Genomic DNA, 15,181 nt, shown 5'->3' with positions numbered 1-15,181 from the left:
CACTTCTAAGTTGAACAGTTTAGTTGGCTAGACTTTAATTAAATGTGTATTACTAGGGGAATCAACAGATAATCTTCTATTCAAGTAAAAATATCTACCAAGACTACTACTGCTATTGTCTCTGAAGGTCGTGCATTTGTGTTCTGGACTGGAGATGATTGGGAAGAGATTAGGCTGATGCTGAAAATTTATTAAACTCTTTTGTATTCGCACAACAAGGTTTTACACAAGGCTATTTAGAGCCATCTCCCAGTAGTTATGGTTGTCATATTATCATACATCACTGTTGATGTAGACTGTTCCATTTACATATTTAACATTAACCTTTACTCTACATCTCCCCTCAAGTCTCTGACTTCATATCCAGTTCACAGAGATAGCCATGTGGTGGTTTCTCTGCTCTTCCTGTCCGGTGTGCCATAAATTTTCTGGTCTCAGTGGTCTTTCTTCAGGAAGTCGCCCTGTCTCCGCAAATGCATGATTTTGTTTTTCATTTCTGTCTGCCAGGTTAACTGAATAGCCTTTAATGAAGTTAAATCTTCCCTCAATTGCGGAAAGTCACATAATGTCTCTTCTGGAACACCTATGATGATGTGGTTTTAAATTAATTTGAATTAAGGGCTCTCTCATTGGAATTCTGAGCTATCACATCAAGCCACTAATAAAGGAATTTTCCCCAGCTTTCTCCCAATTACTGAGTGTGTCTATTAAATTTTACCCACTCTGGAACAGTGTTCCTCCAAATGTTAAAGTATGCAATGACGTTTATAACAACTTCATATACAGCCATTTCTTTGTTAATGTCCAGACTGTACATCTGTATTGCCATCCTTGATGCAGAAAAGAGCACTGATCTGTTCCTTGGTAGCTTTTCTACTAGTCCTGAAACTTCTTGGTGCCATCATAAATCTACAATGTCAGTGCTGCCACTACTAAGTCTGATTCGGGTCTGTTCCTTTTCAAAGGACTCTGATAAGGGTGTGTTTTTTTTTCTATTGCTTCTCATTACACACGCTGCATGTGCTTTTTAATTTACCTGATCGTTTATTTCTGTTCTGTTTTGTTGTGTTCCCATTTCCTTCAAATCAGTCACTGCCACAACCTGCTATCAATGTCTGTGAAGGTTGTCAGTTTTTTTTTCATTTGGCAGTGGAGATGTTGAAGGCTGCAGGCACTAGGCTATAAGTTAATGTTCTCAACTATTTACTGGACAAGGCTTTACATGAGGGGTACTGCATGAAACTATCTTCTAGTGGTTCTGGTTGTCAACTGATCTTGCATCGCCATGTAAACCTTTCTGTTTTCATATTTAACATTTGCTCCTTTCTCTGCATTAAGTCCTGTTCCAATGTGTTCCTATTACTTCGTGAATCCAATAAAAAAAACTTAAAGGACGATTCACAGCATGTATTTCAAGATAATGACAACTAAATGGTGACACAGGGATTGTTCATTAATTTCTGAGATATTGGGATTTTGTGTGCTACGGTATACAGAAAAGAGCTCCAAAAGTTTTACAAATATCGGGGCGTTGACAAAATGAACAATAAAGGAATGTTTGAGAAGTTAGTGATCATAAACTTAAAACTCTTTCCTTACAACCAGTAAGAATGTTAGGAGTAATTTGTGCACAGGATACTTGGAGAATGAAGTGTTATGCCACAGGGACGCATTCATTTAAATTTCTTTCTTTCTTTTGTACATAGAATGTGAGTACCACTGGCAAGCCCAACATTTGTTGCACATGTATTATCATTGCCCGGCCTGAATGCTGGCCTTTCCTCAGTCTTCTCCATACCCCTCTGTCCTCTTCTAGTCTTTACATTCACCACTTATATTTCACAATTTTCAATCCATTCAGCATTGATAGTTTCCTTTTTCTCCTTTTCCCTGGAAATGTTTCCTCCATAACATCTATTACCTGTCCCTTTCATCCCAAAATGTGCCTGCTAGTGTCTCTACCATTTCCTACGTATGTGATTTGTTCACTTACTATCTTCAGCACTTCACCAAATGTTACTTTTTGCAACCAGCTGATTCTTTCCATTGTCCTTCAAAGAACATATTTAAAAGCTATAATAGTAAATTGATTTCCTCTTTCCCTATGGCCCAGGTCTTGCATCCATACAAAGAATGTTCTAGATCAAGTGCTTTACAAGTCACTTCTTGCTTATTCCGTGTTCCGGGTAATAACTGTTGTTGTCTTAAATACAACTCTTCCCACTCCTGTTCTAGTTCTTCTTCCATTTTGATGCCATCCATCCGATAACATGTTTCTTGAATTCTTGCACCTATTCTAGTTCTTTTTCTTTCATGAATATATGAATACTTGTAAGTAATTTGGGGATGTACTAAACCAAAACCTTGGTTTTGTTCATGTTCATTTTCCTTCCAAAGTTCATGCCTGCTGTTAGCAGTCTATTTACTAGTTCTTACAATCCTTCTCTGCATTTGCTATTTGTGCTTTATCATCAGCAAATCTAACAGATGTTAGCAGCTATCCTGCCGTCTTAATGCCAGATTTTGTCTGCCAATGCTTTATCATTATTACCAATCTTCCTTAACGTCAATACAGAAACAAACAAAACTCTTTCAAACTCTTCTCCCAGTTCTGAATTCATTGTGGTGTATTCTTACGGTTGTCCATCTCTAATTGTCTTTAAGTGGTTGATGAACTGTCTTTTCAACCTGCAGTTCATCTGCTGGAGGTACATCCGCTGTGCTATTGCGGACAGTGTTCTCAGTGACAAGGAGGGAATGGTAATTTAGTTCCAAGTCAGGATGGTGTCTGTCTTGGAGGAGAACACACTCAGATGTCAATGAATTGGAGACCCTCGTTCAATTTCAAGGATAATTAGATGAATATTCGAAGCAAATACAAAGTCATTGGGACAAAGCAGGAAAAAGGGATTATTTTTACATAACTCTAATGAGTGATCAATTTAGGGAATGGACTCCTGTTTGGTATTTGACCTTTTAGCACTCTCTCAAATAAGTATCCCATCTGCAGACTCCCTTTTTATTTGTCTGGGAATGTGATGTAGCTTCCAAGATCTACGATAGTTATTTTCTCAAATAAGACATATGGGAATTGCAAAAAGCGTACCAATAACATGCATGTCAAGATTCTTATATGATTAATGATACTATGAAAGTGCTCAACAACTCTGCAATCTCTGCCCAATAAGATTTTAAATCTTCCATGGAGGAAGAAATTGGAAGAAAATTGGGAGGAAGTGGTAACAATTTGAAGCTATGTAGATATAATAGTGCAATAAACTGTTTCAATTCTCTATAATTTTGGCAGGAAGCAGCAAAAAAATTAGAGCTGGCAACTAGCAAAACAAAGAACTGGAAGGCCAAGGTGGCTCAACATGAAGGATTGCTACGACTTATAGAGCCAGGTAAAAAAAAGTAAAAATAATTACTGTACAATAAATTATAATAATATAGCAGCAATAAAGCCTCTAGCAAGTGCAAGGGTCTACCTGGTTAGAAGTGGTGGTGAAGAGGTTACTATATCCTCTTTTGAGTATACCTGGAAGTGACTGAGAAATCTGGTTGGAAAGTAATTTATTTATCATTGCTTTGGTGAAACTAAAGCGTCAGTCACTACGCAAGTAGAAACATAATATTGCGGATGCTGGAAACCTGGAGAAACTCAACAGGTCCAGCACCATCAGTGGAGATAGAAACAGAGTTGAAGTTTAGAGTCCAAAGGTTCATCTTCAGACTTTAGACTTGAAGTGTTGACTCTGTTTACCTCTCCACAGATGCTGCCAGTCACTTTTCAATTCCTTGTTGCTGTTACATTGCACAAAATGAGAAGATGTCAAAGAAAGACTGTATGCTGATTCCTTCTTTTGAAGCATTTTTCATGAATTGCAATTTGTTTTTTTTTTTGAAGAGCTTGATTTAGACAAAGCACAGAAATATTTTTCTTACAATCCTGTATTCATGACCCATTGATCTGGATGACAAATCAGAATAAGTACTGAATAAAGTTAGTTTTGAAAATCTATTCACTATGATATGTTAATGCATATAGCTGTTTCCTTTTCTTTTCCAAAGTATGCCTCTAGAATTCTGATAATAACCAGAACATAAATCATTTATAGGTCTCCACTATGCAAAAGTGTGGATTTATGGAATTAATATCCAATATGGTCATTAGCTTAGGTCAAACTGTGTGATTACTGTTAAAGGGATGGGGGCTTTACAGCCCTTAACATTGACTCATCGTAATGGGTCACACGTTGATAAGGAACCCTGATTATAACATATTGCTCTCTTCCTTTTGGAGATGAAGTCTTGTTTTCATACTGAGTATGCAATTCCATCAATAATGCATGGCATTACTGTAGTGTAAGATTTGGGGGTTCACATGACTTTAATTGTAAGATCCATTTGATTACAAAAGTAGTTGAAGTTGAGTGAGTCAGTCTAAAAGATCTCCTGAAAGATACACCAAGTGCAAGTATGTTTTCATTACCTCACATGAATTTTGAATTAAAATGAATGATATTCAATAAAAAGTTGTTTTCAGTTAATCCATTTTGAGACATAAGCTGTCAACATCTGGCTGACTGGGCACTAGTGTTTCTTGTATTAGCAGTTGGGACACCCCATGCACACCCCATTGATCTCTGCCATTTGACTACTGCGCTGGTTTAAATACACCCCACGCCCAACTAAAGTCTGTGATTAAATACCTAAGGTTTGAAGGAACATTTTTGGGCATGTAAAATAGAAGTAGCTGGAAAAGCTCAGCAGGTCAGGCAGCATCTGTGAAGAGAAAATCAGTTATGAGGAAGGGTCACAGGACCTGAAACGTTAACTCTGATTTTCTCTTCACAGATGCTGCCAGACCTGTTGATCTATTCCAGCTATTCTGTTTGTTAGCGAGTTTTGAGAAGACTCGTAGCTCAGGTTGAGGTTCTGGATGTGAGTTTGCTTGCTGAACTGGAAGGTTTGTTTTTAGACGTGAGTCTCCGGTGAAGCGCTGGTGTTATGTCCCGCTTTCTTATTTACCTGGTTAGGTTTCTTTGGGTTGGTGATGTCATTTCCTGTTCTTTTTCTCAGAGGGTGATAGATGGGCTCCAAATCAATGTGTTTGTTGATGGAGTTCCGGTTGGAATGCCATGCTTCTAGGAATTCTCGTGCGTGTCTCTGTTTGGCTTGCCCTAGGATGGACGTGTTGTCCCAATCAAAGTGGTGTCCTTCGTCATCTGTATGTAAGGATACTAGTGGTAGTGGGTCATGTTGTTTTGTGGCTAGTTGATGTTCATGTATCCTGGTGGCTAGCTTTCTGCTTGTTTGTCCAATGTAGTGTTTGTCACAGTTCTTGCAAGGTATTTTGTAAATGACGTTTGTTTTGCTTGTTGCCTGTATTGGGTCTTTTAAGTTCATTAGCTGCTGCTTTAGTGTGTTGGTGGGTTTGTGGGCTACCATGATGCCAAGAGGTTTGAGTAGTCTGGCAGTCATTTCTGAAATGTCTTTGATGTAGGGGAGAGTGGTTATGGTTTCTGGGCCTGTTTTGTCTGTTTTGTTTGGGTTTGTTGCTGAGAAATTGGTGGACTGTGTGCATTGGGTACCCGTTCTTTTTGAATACGCTGTATAGGTGATTTTTTTCTGCTCTTCATAGTCCTCTATGCTGCAGTGTGTGGTGGCTCATTGAAATAATGTTCTAATGCAGCTTCGTTTGTGGGTGTTGGGATGGTTGCTCCTGTAGTTCAGTATTTGGTCCGTATGTGTTGTTTTCCTGTAGACGCTGGTTTGAAGTTCCCCACTGACATCTGTGACATCGAGGAATGGCAGTTTGTTGTTGTTTTCCTCCTCTTTTGTGAATGTTATGCCAGTAAAGGGTATTTATCGATGGCCTTGAAGGTTTCCTCTGATTTGTTTTGTTTAGTGATGACAAAGGTGTCATTCACGTAGCGGACCCAAAGTTTGGGTTGGATGATTGGCAGAGCTGTTTATTCGAGTCTCTGCATTACTGCCTCTGCTAAGAACCCTGATATCGGAGATTCCATGGGTCTGCCGTTGGTTTGTCTGTAGGTTTTGTTATTGAAAGTGAAGTGGGTGGTGAGGCATAGGTCCACTAGCTTGATGATGTTGTCCTTGCTGATGAGGTTGGTGGTGTCTGGTGTATGTGTCTTCGGTTCTTCTAATAATGTAGTCAGTGTTTCTTTGGCCAGGTTGATGTTGATGGATGTGAACAGGGCTGTTACGTCAAAGGAGACCATTATTTCATCCTCTTCTATCTTGGTGTCTCTGGTGTTCAGGAATTCTTGGGTGGAGTGAATGGAGTGGCGGGAGTCTTCTACTAGGTGTTTTAGTCTTTTTGGTGTAGTTCCTTGGCTAATCTGTACTTTGGTGTTCCACGTAGCGAGACTATGGGTCTGAGGGGGGCTCCTGGTTTGTGAATTTTTGGTCGTGAGTGTTGGATCCATCTGGTTTCATTTTTCATTTTGAAGGATCCAACACTGATACAGCATATTCAAAAAGAACAGGTACCCAATGAACACAGTCCGCCGATTTCTCAGCAACAAACCCAAACAAACAGACAAAACGGCCCAGAAACCATAACCACTCTCCCCTACATCAAAGACATTTCAGAAATGACTGCCAGACTACTCAAACCTCTTGGCATCATGGTAGCCCACAAACCCACCAACACACTAAAACAGCAGCTAATGAACTTAAAAGACCCGATACAGGCAACAAGCAAAACGAACGTCATTTATAAAATACCTTGCAAGAACTGTGACAAACACTGCATTGGACAAACAAGCAGAAAGCTAGCCACCAGGAAACACGAACATCAACTAGCCACAAAAAGACATGACCCACTATCACTAGTATCTTTACATACAGATGAGGAAGGACATCACTTTGATTGGGACAACACGTCCATCCTAGGACAAGCCAAACAGACACATACGAGAATTCCTAGAAGTATGGCATTCCAACCGGAACTCCATCAAAAAACACATTGATTTGGAGCCCATCTACCACCCTCTGAGAAAAAGAACAGGAAATGACATCACCAATGCAGGAAATGATATCACCAACCCAAAGAAACCTAAACAGATAAATAGAAAGCGGGACATAACACCAGCGCTTCACCGGAGGCTCACTGATGATGTTACCTAGAATGGTGACGAAATGCCTAAAAACGTACCTTCTAGCTCAGCAAGCGAAGTCACATCCATTTCTATTTGTGTTCCTGATTTACAGCATTGGCAATTCTTTTGGTTTTTATTTATTATTGGGCACGTGTCTGTTTATCACTTCCGTTGACTAAAGTTGTCCTTCAGTCACTGGTTTTCTGACCATGTATCAAATCACTGCTTATCAATCCTTTTCTAGCCATTATTTTCTAATTAAACCATTCAGAGATGTTATTACACTTTATCAATTTCAGGTTGATCTAGGTAGTATGTGCCGAATTCCGATTTCTTAATGATCTTATTTCCCACTATCTCCTGATTTGTTCCTTTAAATGTCACTTCTATTCCTTTTATGATAGCCTGGCCCTTTTATCAAATACCTTAGTATCATACTGCTAGTACAGCAATTTGTGCACCTGTTTGGGAGTATGTAACATCACCTTCTAGTGATTTAATATTATCCCAAATGCTCCAATACTAATTGCAGTGTTAATTAAATTCCATTCAAATTCCTCAGATATGAAGTAGTATGTGCCTGCATGCCACAAACCTAGACAACATTCAAAGTAGGAATGATAAATAGCAAGTGATAATTGTTGTGCACAACTGCAAGACCATAACCTCTCTAACAAAAGAGAATTTAATCACCTCTTGACAATGCCGTGACCAAATTCCTCATCATGAACACCCTGAGGATAATCATTAACCTGAAATGTAACTGACTGACCTAACTAAATACTATGGCTATAACAGCAGATCAGAAGCAGGGAAATCCAATGTGCAAAGCAGTATATCATGGAATATTCTTCTTGTCTGGGTGATTTAATAACACTCAAAAAGAAAAACTCACGACAACCCAGGATAAAACAACCTGCTTGACTGGAATCCCGTCCACCGACTTAAGCATTCTCTTCCTTCAGCACAGGTTCACAGTAGCAGTAGTGTGAACCGTCAACAAAATGCACTGCAGCAAACTGCCGAGCTTGCTTTGCCAGCATCTTCCAAATTCATGAGAGTACCACCTCCTAGAATGAAGGCTGTCAAGCACACAGAAAAGCACCTGCAAAGTTCTTCCTCCAGGTTGCACACCAGCCAAACTTGGAAACACACTGCTGGTACCTCAAAATCCTGGAATTCCCTTGTCAATAGCATTGCATACACCTCCATCATGCAGATTCCAGAGGTTTAAGATAGCAGCCTACATCCCATGAATAAATAAAATATTTTTTCTTTCATGCAAAGTTGTATGATATAGCAATTTTATCTTGTTTTGAAAAACACTACAATGTTTTAATGCCTGGTAGCTAAGACCATGTAGATTCCATATGGGGAGGAAGTTAGAGTGGAGATATAAATCAGATGTCAGAAGGAAATGAACTAAAGAAAATTGACACAATAATGTCTTCAAAATGATGGAAAATGTGGAACTATTACCTGTTCCATTATCCTTGACCTCAAACATGCACAGTGTAGTTTTTAGTTCATTATTTAATTTTAAGACATTATTTGTATTCAGTGCATATTGAATAGCGCCTTTTCATTGTTTGTTTCTTTAATTCTTGTAGGTCCAAAGGGCCGTCAGCTAATCACTAATTGGGGTCCAGCTGCCTTCACAGAGGCTGAGTTGAACCTGCGGGAAAAGAGCTGGCAAAAACAGAAAAATAGTGCAATGCAGTAATCTATTATTTCATAACAGATCAAAGTTTTACACTGTTGTGACAGGCTACACACTGGAATGAAATGCTATGGACACATTCATTGTGGAAGCAGAACTGTTTTGAACCTGTTATGCCAAGGAGTATTTTATACTAAAATCTTAATGTGTTGGAACCTCAAATGTATGCTGGCACACACAGAGCAAAGGACAGCTTATTTGCAGTTGATATGAACTTCTATTAGACTAAATATTGTCAAGTTAATTTTAAATACATTTAAAGCTTGCTTTCAGCATTCCGTAATTTTTATACTTGGCTTGAAACTGATTTTTTTTTTGCTTGCTTCAGTTTTTAGCTGCACTGTTGTATTAACTTTGCACTGAGCTGGAAGTGTGACTGATTTGATTTAGTTATGTAATTTTGTAGTGTCATAGGATAAATTTGGTGTTGTTATTACTTTTATTCACAGCACTAATCTCAATTCACAATCTTTCACTCTCCATTTGAACTGTTACAAAACAGTCAGCTAAGGCTGTAGTGTTTACAAAATGTAATGTTGAATGCATGAAGTACAAATTTGCCCATGGCACTCCAATTGACAGCGATCCATTTGCAGGAAGAAAAGAAATCCTATACTTTTTTAATAACTTGCCTTTCATATTCACAATGTCATTACTGATGTAATTTGCCAAAAAACCTTTGTCTGGCAATACTTAACCTGTTTGATGTTCTGTTTAAGGTCAGCCAGTGCAGATATGATGGGCCAAATGGCCTCTTTCTGTGCTGTAATCATTCTGTTGTTTGTTGTGTACTATTTGTATTGAAAAGATCTTAAATGTTCAGACGACAGATGAATGATTTTCTTGCATAGCTCCTTATTTGTTTTACAAGTGATACTTTCTAAACCTTAAAATAATTAGGCTATTTAAATTAGGATTGATTTAAATATAAGTGTCAATCATAACATATTATAAAATGTGCACTGAACAATTGGACTGTCTTGCAGATTAGACAGACTGATCACACATGACATGGACTTATAGTCATGCCAAAAGTTTTACCTGGGGTAGAACCGTTTAAAACTTTAAAACTATTTGCTCAGTTGGGATGACTTAGAAACCCTCTAAAAATGGTGGACAGGTGCTGCATTGGGAATTCCTGACCCCTCTTCTGGGCTGTCTGATTTTCACCAAGGCCTTTTAAGGTTGAAGGTATGGGTTATGGGCTTACTTCCTGCCATCCTAGTTGACTCCAGCTTGTGAGGCATGTTCAGCTCCTTTGTAATTGTTGTGGAATTGGGAGTTAGAATTGTGAAGCACAGACTGTACCAGGAAACCTTTTAAAACATAAGTTCAAGAAGTCCCTCAAATGCGCAAAATGCTAAACTGTGACGTTTTTATGCTGTTTGGTTCAAAGAACCCTATAGTGCAAAAACGATACTGTTTCGAAAAAGACTTCTTTTAAAAAAAAGTTCATAACTTGGCAATAGTTTTAAAAAGACATTTTTTTACTACAAAAGTGCTGATCCATGCCATTGAATGTCTCAATAACACAAACTACAGCATTTGTTCTGAAAAATATTGTCCTATTGACAGTAGACAACCAGAGCTGTCAATAAAACAATACTTTCCCCAGGATCATTTGTTTCAACAGTTTAATGGAATCTCAGCTAAGTTGCATTCTTGAACTCGTGGTCCGTTGGTTCTATACAGTGCAGTATTGGCATAGGGATTACAGGGGCTGGGTGGAGGGGTATAGTATGCCAGGGAAGTAGCTGGGAGAGTGTACATGGCCTGGGAGCCATCACCTTTTTCATTAGAACAATATGCATGACCCTATGGCACCGAGGTTGCTCTTTTAAACAGCAGGCCTCAGTGCCTTTTGACAGCCTCCAATACTCCTAGGTGGGCTTGCCCAGCTGCAGACTCACCCCCTTCTCCTCTCCCCCCCCCCACCCGCCCAAAATGAAGATTGGCAGGCAAAATTTCCCAAGGCATGCACACTATGCTTGGAATTTCTGATTCCTGCTACATGTCTCAAAAGTTAAAAGTCCAGACTATTGCCTTCAATAAAAATTTGAATATTATGCAGACATTTAGACTGTAGCTTCATTTTTTGTGATCATCTAATTCATAAACATTTAAATTTACTTGTTTAATTATAGTGATGGTATGTAAAGGATTTTCCAATTGTTCCACAAAATTGTTTGAAAGAAGCTAATTAAAATTTTAAATTTGAGTTGGTTTTTAACGTGAGCATATGCTTTTATGTGTCCAAACAAAGATCAGGACTGAAAAGCAAAAGCAGATTTGGCATTTTGCTTCATTACTTGTGCATTTTACACCATGCATCTTTTCAATGTTTTAATGCCATTATCCCTTGAAGAGAGACTTTGCAAAATTCATTGTTCTATTCCATTGAAAATTAAACATGTCTGTTCTACTGTTATCCACAAGAGGTTTTGAGCAGCAGTAGCTTTGATTAGCATGTAATTGAATTCTGCTAGCTATTGTTTTCTTTTATATGCAATCCCTGATCAGTGTAGTTAGGTGTAGATGACTAGATTGTAGAGATTATCCAATCACTGACCTTTGGCCTTTTCAGCACTGCAGTGTTATTTACAGAAACAAACCTCCTTTGTTTGCATGAGACAAACATGGAATAACATCCAAGTTAAATACAACAAAGTTGTCACGTTGTGGAAATGTTCACTTTGGAGGAAACGACTAAGTTGGGGCAGCAAGTGGCCAAGAAAGATTCATTTGTATTAACACAGGTCATAACAAAAGTCCTTTGTAGCTTTCTTTCATTTAATAAATCAATTGGAAATTATTCTGTCAAAAATTTCATTAAGCGTCGTTAGTTGGTTAGATTGCTGAGATGAATTACAGGGGCCATGTTCTTGACCAGATGTCATGGCATTTAAAGAAATGCACTGAAATATGTATTTGTCTAGCTGGTAGCTGAATGTTACAGTATAGGATGATCACAGGTTTAACCCAGCATCTGCATTGAGTTAGCTGACCCCTGTCTCACGCGTCCCTGTTTAAAGACTGGAAAATGAATTGTGTTCCCACTCCTGCTGACTATCTCATTGGATGAGGCTTAATCTTCTTTAGATATTCCCCCATCCTTTATCATTGGGATGTAAACAGTAGCCAAATGGACAAAGTATCAGGGCATAGCCATCCCTCAAAAGGAGAGAAGAGGTTTGCAGGTTTTATTTAGAAAACTGAATCTAGTTTCTTTTATAATCTTCTAAAACACATTAATGATATTTTTACAGCCTTAGTAGATTCCAGGGGACATGTGAAAGATAAAGCTTTTGGGACTCAATTATTGTGCATTTGAATAATTAACAAAAAATAACTTGTAATATCTATGTGAAACCAAGTTGAAAGTTATGTTGAGCTTGCTAAGAACATTCAATACTATCATAATTTTAATTAAAGAAAGAAAAAAAGTGTTTAACTTCTGCAACTGTTTTTGTCTAGAAGTGACATATTTAAAAGTTAAACGGTAATTTGATTTTTAGACTTTGTTTTAAAAATTGTTATTTTTGAGGTGGGCTATTCATTTTCAATTTGTGTTTTAACAATGGTTTTGTGCAAACTTCTGATACAGCTTCTGGTTAGCTCTCTTCCATAATTCCATGGCTTGAACCACTATTTGAAACTGGAATCAATTGTTCACCTTATCATTCCTAAACCTAGCTGAGATCACTAAACATCTGAATGGCTGGAGTTTATTCATGATTAATGTGTAGACATTTATCTAAAGTGCCAAGATTAGAGTAAAAATTGCTTTCTGCAGTCGCTTTATATTTTACTATTAATGTGGTCAGGTTAATATCACTGTCATAGATTTGTAACTACTGGCAAGTTGATTTTTTGCAACCAGTTGTAATTCAGCATTGAAACAGTGTTAGTGACTAAAATAAAAATGATATGAACTTAAAAATTTCAATATGGTTTCTCACTCTAATGTACAATACCACCTATCTCCCAGACATTGCTGTTTTTCACTCATGAATATAATCAGATATTAATGCGAGTGTCCTGTAATTTCAATAATTTTGTATTTATAGCTGTGGGAGTGCCTGATTATATCTGCTCGTCATCTCTAGTACACTTCTATCCATTTGTATTATTTTAAAGAACTATGAGCCAAAGTGCGATAGAAAGAGAGAGCGAGATAGCTATTTAAGTTGTTTCAGTACTGTACTGTTCAATTGTGTGTACATATACTATATAGGCCCTTGGATAGCTATCAGAAATGGGAAGCTTAAGTTGGCAAATATGATATCTTTTCCATCTCTCTTTTGTATGAGATGTTTTTTTCAATAGCCTATTTCAGTATTCACAAAGACCTGTTCAGTGTCTTTCAGTGCTAAGCAACAATCGTGCTATACAAACTTCCATGCAACAATCACTTCCATCAAATGACAATCTAAATATCCTCCATCCTGGGGGTTACCATTGACCAGAAACTGAATTGGGCCAGTCAAATAAATATTGTGACCATGGGATCAAGTCAGAAGCTGGGAATTCTGCAGTGAGTAACTCACCATTTGTCTCCCTAACACCTGTCTGCCACCTACAAGGCAGAAGTCAGTAAAGCACTCTGCACTTCCCTGGACGGGTGCAGCTCCAACAACATTCAAGAAGCTTGACACTATCCAAGACAAATTAGCATGCTTGATCAGCATCAAATCCCCAGGCATTGTCTCTCCATTACTGATACACTGTATCAACGGTGCGTACCATCTATTCGATGCACTGCAATAACTCACCAATATTCTTTCAAATAGTACTTTCCAAACTTGTGACCTCTACTGCAATAAAAAGGACAGGGGCAGCAGATGCGTCGGAACACCGCTTCAAGCTCTGCTCCATGCACCATTCTGACTTGAAACAAAATCATCATTCTTTCACCGTCACTGGGTCCAAATCCTGGAACTCTCTCCCTTAGAGAACCATGGGTGTTCCAAGAACTGCAGTAGTAACTCACCTCCATCTTCTCCAGGGCAATGAGAGGTGGTCAACAAATGATGGCTTAATGAGCAACACTCATGAAAAAAACTAAGTAAATCTTTTTTCTTGAAATTATAGACACACCTCTTGCATTTCTACTGTTTATTGTACATTTTGAGTTAACCAAAGATCTTTAAGGTTTCACGTTGATCATTGGTAAAGTATTATATAACGGATAAGTATATGGAACCATTTTGATCTTATCTTGATCCCTAGTTAGTGCTAAATTGACCAATCTCCTTTACTACAGTGGAATTGACCTCAGAGACCTGGGGAAGAGAGGAGGAAGAAAACTTGGGGTTCTGATCACTCGCTGCTGGAAAGTATATGAATGAACATTGGGAAAGAATAAGGTCATAAATGCTTCTGTTGTCCACTAATTTGATGCTCACTGACTTCGCTGGCTACATGCTTGGCCAAGACACCAGAGGCTTTCTGGTGCTTGTGAAACTATTGCAAATCTGTTCAAACTTTCTTTTTTTAAAAAAAGTGTTGCTAAAGTAATTACTTATAAATAAGAATTGTGCTGTCAAGAAGATGGATATAGGTGGAGTGCTTCCGTATTTAGTCGTAAGGCCATTAATGTTTTTGAAATGTAATTAATGATTTTGTCAAAGGTCTCCCAAAAGCAAAATTGGTAACATTTCAGCAAATTTAAAGATAGGAGGCCCAATAAATGTTGGGAAGTGATTAACTCAAACTGGAAGATAAAAGAAAAATACTGCAGATGCTGGAAATCTGAAATAAACTCAAGAAATGTTGGAGAAATTCAGTAGGTCTGGCAGCATCTGTTAAGCAAGAAAGAGTTAATGTCTCAAGTCCATTATATTGATTTTGCCATCCAACCTTGCCCCTGACTACTTGCCCATGGACTGTTCCATTTTCCACATACCCCCCCCTGCACTGTCCTGCTCCCATCTCTCCATTCTGACCTTGCTTTCACCACATCATCCACCACCTGTTTCTCCATCATCTTCACTCCTGCCCCCACCCCACCATGCTTTCCTCACTCCCATTCATCTGCTTTCCCCTCATCAATTCTGTCTTCACAAATGAATAATTAAAGTATGTCATCAAACCTGTCAAAATTAAATGTGATCAGTGTCATGTCATTCAGTATTTTTTATTTGCAGGCTGTGCTGTGCCTATTATTTGACTGGAACATTTGAAAATGGGTGAAAAACTTGGACAATGAAGGTGATGCCAAGGTTTTAGGATAGTGCTATTGCCAGTGGTCTGCATTGCTTTCCTTGTGCAAAAAACCTTCTGATCTCATTTCAGAGTAGAAATCGGAATTATAAGCCCCCTTGCAGTTTAACCG

General features: G+C 38.3%; 1 protein-coding gene across 1 annotated transcript in view; it reads left to right on the top strand.

The window, feature by feature from the left end:
- Positions 1–12,787, top strand: part of LOC125459255 (switch-associated protein 70-like) — a 100,358-nt gene extending 87,571 nt beyond the window's left edge. The window contains exons 11-12 of the mRNA XM_048545466.2: positions 3,308–3,404; positions 8,738–12,787. Coding sequence (XP_048401423.1) covers positions 3,308–3,404; positions 8,738–8,850 — 210 coding nt within the window. The 3' untranslated portion in view covers positions 8,851–12,787. The remainder of the gene's footprint in view (positions 1–3,307; positions 3,405–8,737) is intronic.
- Positions 12,788–15,181: the final 2,394 nt, after the last annotated feature.

Source organism: Stegostoma tigrinum, chromosome 17 (assembly GCF_030684315.1).
Source record: "Stegostoma tigrinum isolate sSteTig4 chromosome 17, sSteTig4.hap1, whole genome shotgun sequence".
Taxonomy (NCBI): domain Eukaryota; kingdom Metazoa; phylum Chordata; class Chondrichthyes; order Orectolobiformes; family Stegostomatidae; genus Stegostoma; species Stegostoma tigrinum.
This window is presented reverse-complemented; position numbering and strand designations above follow the sequence as displayed.